Source organism: Mus caroli, chromosome 12 (genome assembly GCF_900094665.2).
Source record: "Mus caroli chromosome 12, CAROLI_EIJ_v1.1, whole genome shotgun sequence".
Classification (NCBI taxonomy): domain Eukaryota; kingdom Metazoa; phylum Chordata; class Mammalia; order Rodentia; family Muridae; genus Mus; species Mus caroli.
This window is the reverse complement of record NC_034581.1, coordinates 81811518-81825302: the sequence shown is the minus strand read 5'-3', so window position 1 is coordinate 81825302 and position 13785 is coordinate 81811518. Positions and strand designations below refer to the sequence as shown.

The following is a 13785-nucleotide window of genomic DNA, read 5'->3' as shown; positions in this document are numbered from 1 at the left end:
AGAGGCAGAGGCAGAGGCAGAGGCAGAGGCAGAGGCAGAGGCAGAGGCAGAGGCAGAGGCAGAGGCAGAGGCAGAGGCAGAGGCAGACGGATTTCTGAGTTCGAGGCCAGCCTGGTCTACAGAGTGAGCTCCAGGACAGCCAGGGCTACACAGAGAAACTCTGTCTCAAAAATAAAATAAAATAAAATAAGGAGGGCTGGAGAGATGGCTCAGTGACTAAAAGGACTGGTTGCTCTTCCAAAGGACCAGGGTTCAAGTCCCAGCACCCACATGGCAGCTCACAACTGTCTGTAAATCCAAGATCCAACACCCTCATAGAGGCATACATGCAGGCACAACACCAGTGCACATAAAAACAAAAACAACGGATGAGATGGGCAGTGGTGGTATACGCCTTTACTCTCAGCACTTGGGAAGCAGAGGCAGGCAGATCTCTGTGAGTTCAAGGCTACCCTGGGTCTACAGAATGAGTTCCAGTGCAGCCATGGCTACACAGAGAAACCCTGTCTCAAAAAACAAAAACAAAACCAACATATGAGCTGTGTCCAGAATATTTGTAAAATCTTGACTCTTACTGTATTAACACTCTTATCATCCCTAAATTTAAACAGTATTCTTCACAAGACCACATTACAATGCTATTTACAAAATAAAAAAAATTAAATAAAAATTTGTTTGTTTGTTTGAGACAAGCCAGGGTTAAAATTCATTTTTATTTTGGTGTGTGTGTGTGTGTGTGTTTACGTGAATATGTATGCACAGGTTCCTGTGGCAGTAGGCTAAAAGGTGGTATTGATTGATTCCCCTGGGTCTGGAGTTAGTTTTTCCAGCTCATGGAAACACATGTATCCCATTTTACACAAACAGTAGTTGAGTAACAGAGAAGTGAGACTGCTTTGCAAGGTTACAGGTTTGTAAGAGCTGGAGCTGGGTCTTCAGTTCCTCAGTGTTTGACAACAGAGCTCTTGTTTGTAATCACTCCCTCTCACAGAATTCCAAAGCCATGTGACACAGACTCTGTCTAATTTTATAGGGATGATGAACTTCAAGAAAGGCTTCACAGTTGAAGTGGCTTGAGCCATCTTGGAAGACAAGGAGAGCTGTGTTCTAGCACCTAGCATGAGCCTTTGAAGATAAGTTCTATAAAATGACAAGGAGATAGCTTATGCCTCTAAAAGGGACCATTTTCTTGCTTTTGTGGATCACAGGGTGTTTCCTACTGAGCTATCCTTTTTGTGATTTAGCAATGGCCTATTGAGTAACCAGATCATTTGGGTATTATATCATGGGTACACACAACCGTCTCGTCTACTGAAGGAAGAAGTGCAGGAATTGACTTCAAATGGGGAGTGAGGAAATCAGGGCTGTGTGTGCATGACTCCTTTGAGGCTAGTAGTGAGTAAGCAGCAGAACAAGACAAGAAGCTACTGGTGTACTGTCCTCAGGAGGAAGGGACAGGTTCTTCCCAGGATCCAGACCACGCCAACCTCTGCCCAGCTCTGAACATGCACTGCTGTGGGTTCTTCCCCCCAGAACAAACTCCTCTGCTCATTCCAAGCCAGTTTCTAAGTCTTGCTCATCCTTCAAGGTCTAGCTAATTGCACATCTTCCATCCAAGCCTTTTTCACATTATCTCAGCCCACTATCTAAGTGTCAATCAAACCTCTTAGCTTCTCTTTCAACCAGATTTCTGCCCTGAGCACCTCCACTGCCTATGGCAATCTGATAGCTGCTGTCATCCAGTGTCCCACTTTGGAACTCCTATGCTTATTTCTTTTCCTTCTCCTCCCTCCTCCTCTTCTTCCTCCTCCTCTTCCTCCTCCTTTTTTTTTTTAAAGAGAGATTTATTTATTTATTGTTATATGTAAGTACACTGTCTTCAGACACACCAGGAGATGGCGTTAGATCCCATTACAGATGGTTGTGAGCTACCATGTGGTTGCTGGGATTTGAACTCAGAACCTTTGGAAGAACAGTCAGTGCTCTTAACCACTGAGCCATCCTCACCAGCTCTCTTCCTCCTCTTTCCTTCTTTCTGTCTGTCTGTCTGACTTTCTTTTTTTCTTTCCTTCTTTCTTTCCTTTTCTTTCTTCTCCTACTCCTCTTTCTTCTCCTCCTCCTCTTCCTTCTTATTCTTCAAAAGGTTGCCCTTCTATTTTATTTAACTTCATGTATGTCTTTTCAGGGCATCCGATTACTGGTAAAGATGTTCATGATCTGCCAGGTAGGTTCAGGCACTCAATCTTCATCCTCTGGAAGAGCAGCCAAAACACTGAGCCATCTCTTAACACCATATCTTGAACTTTGAAAGTAAGCTTCATAAGGCATACACTTCTTTGTGTGTCGATTTATTTATGTGTATGTGCATGAAAGTCAGATGTCAGCATCGGGTGTCTTCCCTAATTGTTCTCAATTGTTCTCTACTTTTCTTTTTCTTCTTTCTTTCTTTCCTTCCTTCCTTCCTTCCTTCCTTCCTTCCTTCCTTCCTTTCTTCTTTCTTTCTTTTTTGTTTTTTTTTTTTGTTTTTTTTTCAAGAATGGGTTTCTCTGTGTAGCCTTAGCTATTTCTGGACTTGTTCTGTAGACCAGGCTAGCCTAAACTCACAGAGATCTGCCTGCCTGCCTCTGCCTCCTGAGGGCTGGAATCAAAGGCATATGCCACCATCACCCATCATCTCTACCTTATTTTTGAGACAGGGTCTTTGCCTGACATTGGAACTCACCAATTCAGTTAGACCAGCTGGCCAGAGAACTCTAGGAACCCTTTCATCTCTGTATCCCAAGCACAGGGATTTTAACTAGATGCTCAAAATCTGGACTTAACTCCTCTTGTTTTCCTGGTAGTATTTCACTGATTGAGTTATCCCCACCCCATCATGTTTAAGACAGGGACTCCTATATCCCAGGCTAGCTTGGACAGGTTATATATCCAAAGATTATCTTGAACATCTACACTCCTGCCTCTACCTCAGGAGTGCTGAGATTATATCAATGCATTACTATGCCTAGCTTAAAGGCATACAGAGCTTTTTTTTAAAAAAAAAAAAAAACAAATGTTTACAAAGGAGATTTTATTTTATGTCTGTGTCTTGTCTGCATGTATGTATGTGCACCAAGTTTGTGTCTGGTGCCCTGGGAAATCAGAATAAGGCTTTGATTCCTCTGGCACTGGAGTTATAGATAGCCGTGAGCCACCATGTGGGTGCTAGAACCAAATCCAGGTACTCTGGACAAGCAGTGAGTGCTCTTCACTGCTGAGCCATCTCTCCAGGCCCCATAGAGTTCTTTTTGATTCTCATGTTCACTTTGAGATCAAAGGGTTTGTGACTTGAAAGCTTTGTCCTTGCTCCACTTGCTGTTAAGAGTACCTCTCCTAAATCAAGCAAAACAAATACCTTGCCAACGCAGTTCTAAAGCTCCAGGGGAGAAGGGGTTGTGTGAGGCAGGGATTCACACAGATGCATTCAGCAATTAATAATAACCAGCACTTAATGAATACTTACTAATTGCCAGGTCCTACACAAAATACATTACAGGCATTAACTCATTAGATTCTCTTATGGCAACTGTTATTATCCCCCTGAGCAGAGGAAGGAACATAGAGGTCACTCAGCTAGTAGGTGAGGCAGCCAGGATTCAAACCAAGACTGAGTCATACTCTTAATTATGACATTGATTTTTTTTGTTTTTTTTGTTTTTTTTTTTGGTTTTTCGAGACAGGGTTTCTCTGTGTAGTCCTGGCTGTCCTGGAACTCACTCTGTAGACCAGGCTGGCCTCGAACTCAGAAATCCGCCTGCCTCTGCCTCCCAAGTGCTGGGATTAAAGGCGTGCGCCACCACGCCCGGCTCTGATTTTTTTTTTTTTAAATGGGTAACTAAAGGTCTCTGTAATGTTGAAATGTAGATCAATTTCTTTTGCTACTGATTTGGATTAGGTATTGTGATAGGTGTCCAGCGCTTTACTAATGTAATTCTTGCAAATGAGTCCATGAAGCAGGAAGAATTTTAAAAGAACTTGGCTCCTAAAGGAGTTAATTCCTCAAGTTTCAGTTATCACAAGATCTGGAAACAGATCAAGTCTCCTGACTTTCAAGGAAAGTCTTCAAAGGAAATTGCCCTAGGAAAACCCGGATAGAAACAAGTGATGAGCGCGCGAGGCGTTCGCGTAGTTCACAGTGAAGAACAGTGAGAGACTGTCAAAAAGGCTATTCTATTAACACTCACAGAGGAATTTGCTAATGAAATAAAGGAGCTGCCTGTCTTGGGCTTGGATTCAACCCGAGAACCTCTCGGGAGGAAGGGCACAGAGGGCAACCACCACCTGTGCTGGAGAACCGGGAACAGGCTCTGGAAATAGGCTCAGCCCCTGTTTCTTTCTCCACACTCTAATTGGCTGTTCCTTTCCAGGCTCCGCCTCCTTCTCAACCTGGACCATTAGGCGGCAAAGCTCCACCTACGGCCTGGCTAGGGCTCCAATCAATTGCCCAGTTCTCGAGTTCCTCTGAAGAAGTCCCCTAGATGTCTGCAAGCCGCTTTTCCCTTGCTCTTAATTCGCCAGAATCAGCATGAGATCCGCCCCTCTCGCCTTTGGATTGGTCAATCGCCGATAGACCCCGCCCCATGTTCCCTACGGCTGCGGGGCTTCGGCGAGTCCCGTCTTCTCAGGTGGCCCCGCCCTCGCGTGACGGCCGGACCGGGAATTGGCAGCGGCGCTGCAGCCATTTCCGGTTTCGGAGAGTGGGTGCGGTGCGGAGCGGGAGTTGGCGCCGCCGCCGCCTCCAGAGCCTGTCCTACCGCCGGGTGCTGCCGGGAGGATGCGGCCGGAGCCCGGAGGCTGCTGCTGCCGCCGCCCGATGAGGGCGAACGGCTGTGTCAAGAACGGGGAAGTGAGGAACGGGTACTTGAAGAGCAGCACCGCCACCATCGCGGCTGCCAGCCAGGTACGATGGGATCGAGAGGCCGGGCGAGGTCGGGGCGGTGGGCCGGGNCCCCCGCGAGCCGATGCCCGGGCCGGGCCGGGGAGGACGGGCAGCCGCGCGGGCTGGTCAGTGACCGGCTGGCTGCTGGGCGCGGCTCAGGTGTGCTGAGCGACGGGGACCCGGCGCTGGCTGGGCCTCCCCGCTGAGCGGGAGGGAGACTCAAGGGCAGCGCGGGACTCTAGAACTGTGTGGGGCTCCCTCACCTTGAGGGGCTCCCCGGTTCTGCCCGCTTCTCCAGTTATTCGAGCCTTCCCAGTACTACCCGGCTCCGCAGCGATGAGCTGTGGTTCTCTGCCCTGCGGGGCTCCCCAGGTTTACCTGGTTTCTTAGGTGTGCGGTGTCCCCTAGTTCTGCCTGACTCTCCAGCCTCCCCGGGCTCCTCAGCCACGCGGGACTCCTGAGGTCTGCCCGGCAACTCTGCATTTGCTGTTCTGAAGGGCCCTGGAGGCTGGGCTTCCTCTGCAAGTCTCTGGTTCTTAACCATGTGGATCACGCAAAAAAAAAAAAAAAAAAAGTGCAGGCCGCTCCCAGTGGGAAGCAGAGGAAATCTTTCCCTCGAAGTCCGGCGATACCTTCTCGGGTTCCTGCCCGGGTCCCCGAGTACATGCTTCCTGTAGAGTCTTGCAGCCCCAAAAGGAAGCTGACGCTCTGAGAAAGTTAGGCAGTGCAGCTGTCGAAGCACAACCGGACAGCCTCTTCCTATCACGTTCTGGACTTCCTTTATGGGGAAAACCTTGGCAGAGAACCTCCTCGGGGGTCTTGTCTTGAAAATTGTCCCGTTGTGCGATTGGTGAGACCCCCATCCCACCATCCAGGTTGGATTTTAGGTGGCCCCTTCACCAGGCAATAGAGCTATCGTGGAGGGCGTTGCTTAATCCAGTGGTAAGTTGTCATGAGTCCTTGTATTAATTAACTGAAGTTGAATCATCAACCATATCCATGAACTTCTAAACTATCTTACAGAATTCTGAATTCCTGGCAGTATTTTGCTTATTTCCAGACATGGTTTCTCTGAGTAACAGCCCTCCCAGGCTGTTCTGCGTTGTAGACTAAGCCTGACTTCCAACTTAAAGAGATCCTTCTGCCTTTGCCTCCCAAGTACAACTAAGACCCCAACACCTGGTTTTCCTGACAGTATTTTTATTGATTGATTGATTGATTGATTTTCTGAGACAGGGTTTCTCTTTGTAGCCCTGACTGTCCTGGAACTCGCTGTGCTGACCAGGCTGGCCTCGAACTCACAGACCTGCCTCTGCCTCCCAAGTGCTAGGATTCAAGGCATGTGCTACTCTACCCCCTGGCTCCTGGCAGTATTTTTTAAACCAATTGTGCAAATATCGGGAAGAATAGTTTTAAAAGTTGCTTGTTCCCCTTAGCAGGAGTGTGATTGGTGTAGTTTTGATAGGTCAGTGACCCTATTTCATCTTCAACATAGATACTAAGCAATAGCAACCTGTCCCCTACCTGAACCAGTAGCTCTGATAGATGTGTTAATCCTGTGGTATGAAAGGGTTATCTTCAAGTCTTAGGAGCCCGGGGAGAGTTGAGGGTTAGGAGTGGGAGTACACAGAAAAGACTTGGCCTCCCTTGAGTGTGGAAGGTGTTAAGAGTCAAAAGATTGCTTTCAAAAAGAATTGTGTGAGAGGAGGTGTCTTAGGAGTCAGTTTGCAGTCTGAGCTTGATGTCACTTGTTTGTAATCCCAGCCCTCAGGCAGGTACATCTCTGAGCTCAGGCTGGCCTGGTCTGCATAGGGGGTTCTAGGACAGTAGGACGATGATGAGGGACTGCCTCCAAAAAAGGGGATGTCAGTTTGTTATGAGCCATGGAAGAATGCGCTGTTTTCCCTAGCAGTGTAAAATGGCTAATGAGCAAGGTTGTGGAGGTATAGAATGTATCAGGGAGGTTGAGTAACTGGAGGGAGAAGAGAACTGGTGAATGGGTGAGTTAGGACTTTTGTGAGGAAAAAAGAAGTCGGGACAAAGCTGGTCATGTGTTAGAGGTGCTTCTAACATAACCCACTAGGAGTTATATTTTGACTAAATAGTAAGTCAAGTTCTGACCTCCTGGAATCCCAGCAATTTATCCTTTGTAAGCATGGTATTTCTTCAGAGGTTGGCAACTATTAAGATGAAATACCAAGTTATTAAAATGAAATATAAAAATCTGTGACTAGCTGGGTGTGCTGCCAAACACCTATAATCCTAGCACTTGGAAAGTTGAGGCTGGAAGAGAGTTCAAAGCCCATCTGCGCTATAGAGCTGAGCCCTCACTGCAGGCTCTGAAATGTTATATTGAACATTTTCACTCAAGGCACAATGGCATTTGGAAGAATGTGCTAATAGAATATTCTAAGGGCTGTACTATCTTTTCGAGAAAACTATTTTTCACAAATTATTTTAAAGCAGGTACTATATTTTTAAGGAATAAGATCTCTTAATTTATGAGAAAAAGAGAATATCTTAAAATAGTTCGTGAAGTTGGTTGTGTTAAATCTATGTGCTCCAACTCCTACCTGTCTTTCCTTGCATCCTGAAGGGGGAGTATTGACCTTTTTTTTTTTTTTTTTTTTTCTTTTTCTGAAAATACACAGTAAGATACAAACTAGATATCCAAGGGTCTTGCTTTCACTAAAGTACTGTTACATGGATGAAATGTAAAATTGTTTGCTCACATCATGTCTTAACATTGCTTTTTAATGTACAGGAGAGAAATTATAAACTCGTAGGCTTTCTTCTCTAAGGGGAAGGAATCAGCTACTTCTGATACCTGTATACACTCACCAGGGTTTGTGAGAGAGATTAATGCCTGTGGATGGGGCTGTTTGATGAGTAGCTAATGTGGTAAGGAGGTATTACAAAACAGAGGTTACTGTTGGTCAATGATGAAAAGTAGCTAGAGTTTCCACTAGAGGAGCAGCTGAACGATAGAGCTGTGAACGTCCCTCTGCCCTGAGAGGAGTGCCGCCTTCCTTCTGAAGGTAAAGGGTTCCTGGTAGCCTGAGGAACATTTGGCCACATTAGAACTGGAAAGAACTTCAAGATGTGGGTGGGTGGGTGGATGGCTTCTGGGTCTTCTTTAGTCCAGTCTGGCCCTGGAACTCTTTTCTCTTGCTGACTTCACCTCCAGGTGCTGGGAATGCCTATCAATTGACAGGATTCCTTTCTAAAAGAGACATCCAGAAGGTTTGCGTCACATTTTCACAAGATCCATGTTCAGTGATCTTAGTCACCAGGGGTTAGTTTCTGTGGTTTTAACAGTTGATTAAAAAGCATATGACATATTTGGTTGTGTGTGCAATTAACACTTTTAAAAGACATTTTCTTTATAATAGGTTTTTTGTTTTGTTTTTTCAAGACAGGGTTTCTCTATGTAGCCCTGGCTGTCCTGGAACTCACTCTGTATACCAGGCTGGCCTCAAACTCAGAAAGCTGCCTGCCTCTGCCTCCCGAGTGCTGGAATTAAAGGCATGCACCACCACCGCCAGGCCTTGGGGGTAATTTTTTGTTGTTCTTTTTTTGTTTTGTTTTGTTTGCTTTTTGTTATTTTTCAAGACTGAGTTTTTCTGTGAAGCCTTGGCTATCCTGTACTCTCCGATCTCCCTGTCCCTGCTTCCCGAGTGCTGAGATTAAAGGCATGTGCCACCATCACCTGTTTGGGAGTAGTTTTGACTAGATATTTATAGGTACAAAAGACTTCTAATTGCCAGAATCAGTAGAATTCAACTGCAAGGAGGCACGACAGCATAAATTATGTTAAACCGAAGTCAAGCATAGCAAAAACAAATGTAATGTCAGAAAGCGAGCCAAATAACTAAGGAAGGGTGGTCTACTTCTACCTTGCCACTGAAGGGAAACTGACTGGGGATTTAGTGGGGTAGGATTGAGAGGGAAGGGACTTGGTTATAAGAGTAGGAATCAGAATGGTAGCATAATAGGTGTTGTATATATTGGGTTTGGCAGGGTGAGACACCTTAGGCTTCAGGTCTTGCAGAAAAAAAATATAACTACCAATAACTTGTGAGATTTTTTTTTTCTTTCAAATGCATTTTGTCCCAAGGGGAAGAACATTTGGTTTTTATTAGCTGAATCTGGGAGATTCCAGTCATTAGTGGGACTCAAGAAGTCTCTTTAATCCGAGTTCTTGGGAAATTTTAAACTGTTTGGTTCCTAAAATAGTATGGGTTTTCAGGGAGGGCAGGCTTGCCAGTTTCTTAGGTGGACTCAGGTACACTAGAAGTTTGTCCTCTAAACAAGAGAGCCAACTGCTTGATTCAGTTATTGAAAGAAAGAAGCAGTGTTTATTGGTAGAATGGGCAGTTGATAGACAGTGTTTGCATGCAGAGTGGGTGGGCCTTACTTGATTAAATGGTTTGTGGCCACAAGTCCCTTGCCTTCTGGGTAGTTTCTAAGAAGCTTCTATAATATGATTCGTGATTTGTGAATATCAAGAAAGCCGTTTGCTCTTGACCCATTTAATCTCAGATGTTTTATTTTATGTTCTGTATTTTCAAGATCTTTAATGAAGTTGGCAATTTTTCTTTTTTAAAAACTGTTACTCTTGGTTATAGAAATGATAGATACTCGCTGAAAGATCTTAAAGCATTGGAACAATTGTTTTGTGTTCAGGTTTTTAAAAACCAGTTGATAGAAAAACATTAAAGCTGTATTTGTAATATTTTGATAAATGTATATACATGTACTTCATGTAATGTTTCAATCATGTTAAACATGCCTATCTCTTGAATCATTTATCATTTCCTTAAGGTGAATATTTCAAACAGGCCCAAAGTTGCTATATAGTGAAGAGTGACCTTGAACTAATGATCCTCCTCTTCGCAAATGCTGGACTCATGAGTGTGTAGTGCCGTGGCATTCGGAATCTAACCCGGGGCTTTATGTATTTTAAGCAAGCACCCTACCTAATGAGCCATGTCCCTAGCCCAAATGTGATGATCTCGAGTCAGTTTAAATAAGCCTTTTATTTCTTAATTTGGAGACCCTAAACCAAACATTTGGGGTATTACTGTTTTTATTATATGCCTACATGTAATAGGGATTCAGAAGATGTTATTGAAGGAATGGGTGGAGTAGTCTATGAAACTATGGCATTGGTAAAGTATATAAAAGATGTCCTTAAGCTAAAAAACGAGCTACCAAGGTCATAAAACTTAAGAATCATAATGCTCCTTGGAAAAGATACACAGAGAGTTGCAGACCAGGCATGCAAAGCACAATTAGGAAGAACAACAACAAAACTTTAGGTAAATGGTGACTATTTCATTAAGGAGGATAAGCAATGTTTTCAGGCTGTGAGAAAGTATGAATAATAATAGTAATAGAGAGGACTGGAGGTGTGGCTCAGTGATAGAGTCCTTGCCTAGCACACCCAAAGCTCAGGGTTCTATCACTAGAACTGCATAGAACCTGAGTATGGTGTGGTACAGTACAGGAGTGGGGACAAGAGGACAGAGAAGCCCAAGTTCCATAGTCAGTTTGAGTCTGGACTACATAAGACCCCATCCTTAAAAAAAGACATCTTTTACAAAGCACCCACTGTGTGCTGGAGAGTTCTCCAGTTGGGAGGGGAAATGTAAAATGCTATCTTCAGGGTATGACACAGCCATTGCAAACATGATTTTACAATTGCCTGCACTGGACCTACACAGGCCAGTCATGGGTGATGGGGAGGAGTTCAGGGGGTCTGCATCTCCCTACTGAACTATTGGCTATTGATGGATTCTGGGGGAGGGGCAGTTGTTGCCTTCAGTTGAGTACAAAACACAGAGGCTAAACCTCTGACCACACACACTATCCTGGTTAAAATCAGAGCGTAACAAAACAACAAAAGACTTATGTGAGGTAAGGACCTGTAAGGGGAAGAGGTGGAAGATAGGTGAGAGGGAAGTAAGAGAAGGTAGAAAATGAGAGGAAATAGAATGAATGTACTATATACATGTATAATGTTGTCAAATAAACTTAGTTGATTAAAAAGGTTTTAAAAAATGAGAGAAGGGGCTGGTGAGATGGCTCAGTGGGTAAGAGCACCCGACTGCTCTTCCGAAGGTCCAGAGTTCAAATCCCAGCAACCACATGGTGGCTCACAACCATCTGTAATGAGATCTGACTCCCTCTTCTGGTGTGTCTGAAGACAGCTACAGTTGTACTTACATATAATAAATAAATAAATCTTTTTTAAAAAATGAGAGAAGATCCCTTCTAGGTAAATAGTATCCTCATTTTGCAAATAAGAATACTAAAGTCCGTACCTTTAAGTTACTGAGTTGGAAGTGTTTTGGTGGTATTCAGTTTGTCTGACTCTACCAGACGCTTGAAAGAGGGATGAGTGGTAGTTGAAGCAATGGAGTTGGTAAAGTATGTGAAAGAGGGAATTAAGCTAGAAGAGGAGGTACCAAAGATAGAATGCTTCTCAAATAACACACATACAACACAGACAGAACTCTAATGTACAAGCACACAATTGGGAGGAGGTGGTATGAGAAAAGCCCATGAAAATGCAGGCTGGCCTTTTCTTGGAATTTTACTGAAGTGCACGAGCCTCTCCTACAGCATACCACACATACTAGAAAGAATAGTGTGAGTCTTTGTGTAAATCACACAAGCTATGCCAAAGCTGGCCATGAGTTTATCAGCAGGAAACATTTGCAAAGTAGTGACCATATGCCCTCTTACCAGATAAAGTCTCTAATATTTGGCAGTATCTATCCCATGTGAAATGGACTGAGACTAGCTTCCAGGGCTTACTGGAAAACATCATTTGACATGATTTTTATTATCCTACTCTAAACCCGTGACTGAGGCTTTCAGCTTTATATGGACTGGGAGGTGTCCATTGAGAGGCACACTGGGCAAGTATGTCTGCAAGAGTTAATGCCTGAGTTAGTTACTTTTCTCACAGCTGTGACAGAATACCTGACAAGCAGTTTTCGGGGTCCAGTCCATCATGGTGGTGAAGGTGGAGCAGTTCCATGCAGGCAGGAGTCTGTGGCAGGAACATGCTGCTGACCTTGTGACTGTGGACAGGGAAACAGAACTCTAGATTAGGATCAGGCTCGATGATAACCTTCAAGGCCTGCACCCGGTGACCGATTGCTGCCAGCTAGGTTTCTGGTCCCAAAGGCTCAACCACCACTCCACCAGCTTGGAACCAAGTGTTCAACAATATGATCTTGTGAGGATATTTGAATCTTATATTTCCCTGCTTCCACTGTAGCAGTTTGTGTCTCAGTCAGGCATCAGCGTGACAGACAGGCTCTGGTAGGAGATGGAGCAAATGAAGCTCTTCCACATGTCCTGCTCTTTATCTCAGCTCTCACACATCTCCATGTGCCAAGCTTGTCACACCAACCTCTTTGCTTAGCTAGTTGAGTGTGGCAGCCTGTGTCCATTTTTCTTTACTGAGAACACTTTTTGATGTGTGGGGTGAACTCCTATGGCCACATCTGATTTCAGCTCATTTCCTCGGTCATAATGTTAGCATAATGTTACCAAAAGGAACCCATTGACCCTTTCTCACAGAGATTGGGGTTTCTTTGTGTAGCCTTGCCTGTCCTAGAACTAGCTTTATAAAGCAAGCTGGCCCTGAACTCACAGAGATCCTTCTATGGATGCCTTGAGTGCTAGGATCAGAGCCATGTGCCACCACTGCTAGGCAGAGATTGGAGTTTCTGACGAGAAGGTCTCAAAGGTGGTTGCCTGCTAAGAGAAAGGGTTAGGAAACAGTGCTGCTGAGGCCTGGGACCTTGCTGCCTTCTTTCTTTCTTTCTTTCTTTCTTTCTTTCTTTCTTTCTTTCTTTCTTTCTTTCTTTCTTTCTTAGATTTATTTATTTATTACTATATGTAAGTATACGGTAGCTATCTTCAGACACTTCAAAAGAGGTGATTATGAGCCACCATGTGGTTGCTGGGATTTGAACTCAGGACCTTCGGAAGAGCAGTCAGTGATCTTAACCGCTGAGCCATCTCACCAGCCTGCCTTATGTCTTTCAGAGTTAATTGTCCTTATCAGTTCCTCCCTTAGTACATACCACCATCCTTTCATAAGTCACCTTTTTATTTAGTTAGCTAGAGCCTTCTTCATTACTCTCAACTGAGATGTAACAAATACAGTTTCTATTAAAAGCTCTTACACTTTTCTATACTATTGTTTGGTATATATTGGATTAATATACCCTATAAACTCTTTAGGGCTTCAAGATATGTGTGTGTGCGGGTACATGTGCACATGTTTGTGGCTTCGCCCAACTTTACCCAATAGAGTCACCTGGGAGGAGGGAGCCCAAATTGAAAAAGTGCCTCCATCAGATTGGCCTGCAGGCTTGTCAGTGTGGCATTTTCTTTGTTGTTGATGGTTGTGGGAGGACCCAGTTCACTGTGAGTGATGTCACCACTGGGCAGGTGGTCCTGAGAGATATAAGAAAGGTGGCTGGAAGGGAGGGAGGCCTGTGGTTGGCTTGTAGTATGAATAAAAAAATAAGTAATAGATGGATGGATGGGTGGGTAGGGAGGAAACTGATTCAAGCAGGAGTATGTTTCCTGGCTTGAGTTTTTGCCCTGACTTCAAATTATGGAGAACAAATTCAAAACCATCCTAAGCAAGGTTAACTCTTCTATGACAAGAAAAATGTCACAAAAACAAAGAAAAAGCAATAGAATATTTAATAAAGGCTTTTGGGAAAATTGAATATTTAAGGAAAAAGAAATAGGGCTTTTTTTTTTTTTTTTTTTTTTTTTTTTTTTTTTTTTTTAGTTTTTTTTCACAATGTAATTTGGAATGCACTAGTTAAGGC

General features: G+C 44.2%; 1 protein-coding gene across 1 annotated transcript in view; it reads left to right on the top strand.

Moving 5' to 3' along the window:
- Positions 1–4703: 4703 nt before the first annotated feature.
- Sptlc2 (serine palmitoyltransferase long chain base subunit 2) overlaps positions 4704–13785 on the top strand; it is an 80332-nt gene continuing 71250 nt past the window's right edge. The window contains exon 1 of the mRNA XM_021179358.2: positions 4704–4939. Within this exon, the coding sequence (XP_021035017.1) occupies positions 4814–4939 (126 nt within the window). The 5' untranslated portion in view covers positions 4704–4813. The remainder of the gene's footprint in view (positions 4940–13785) is intronic.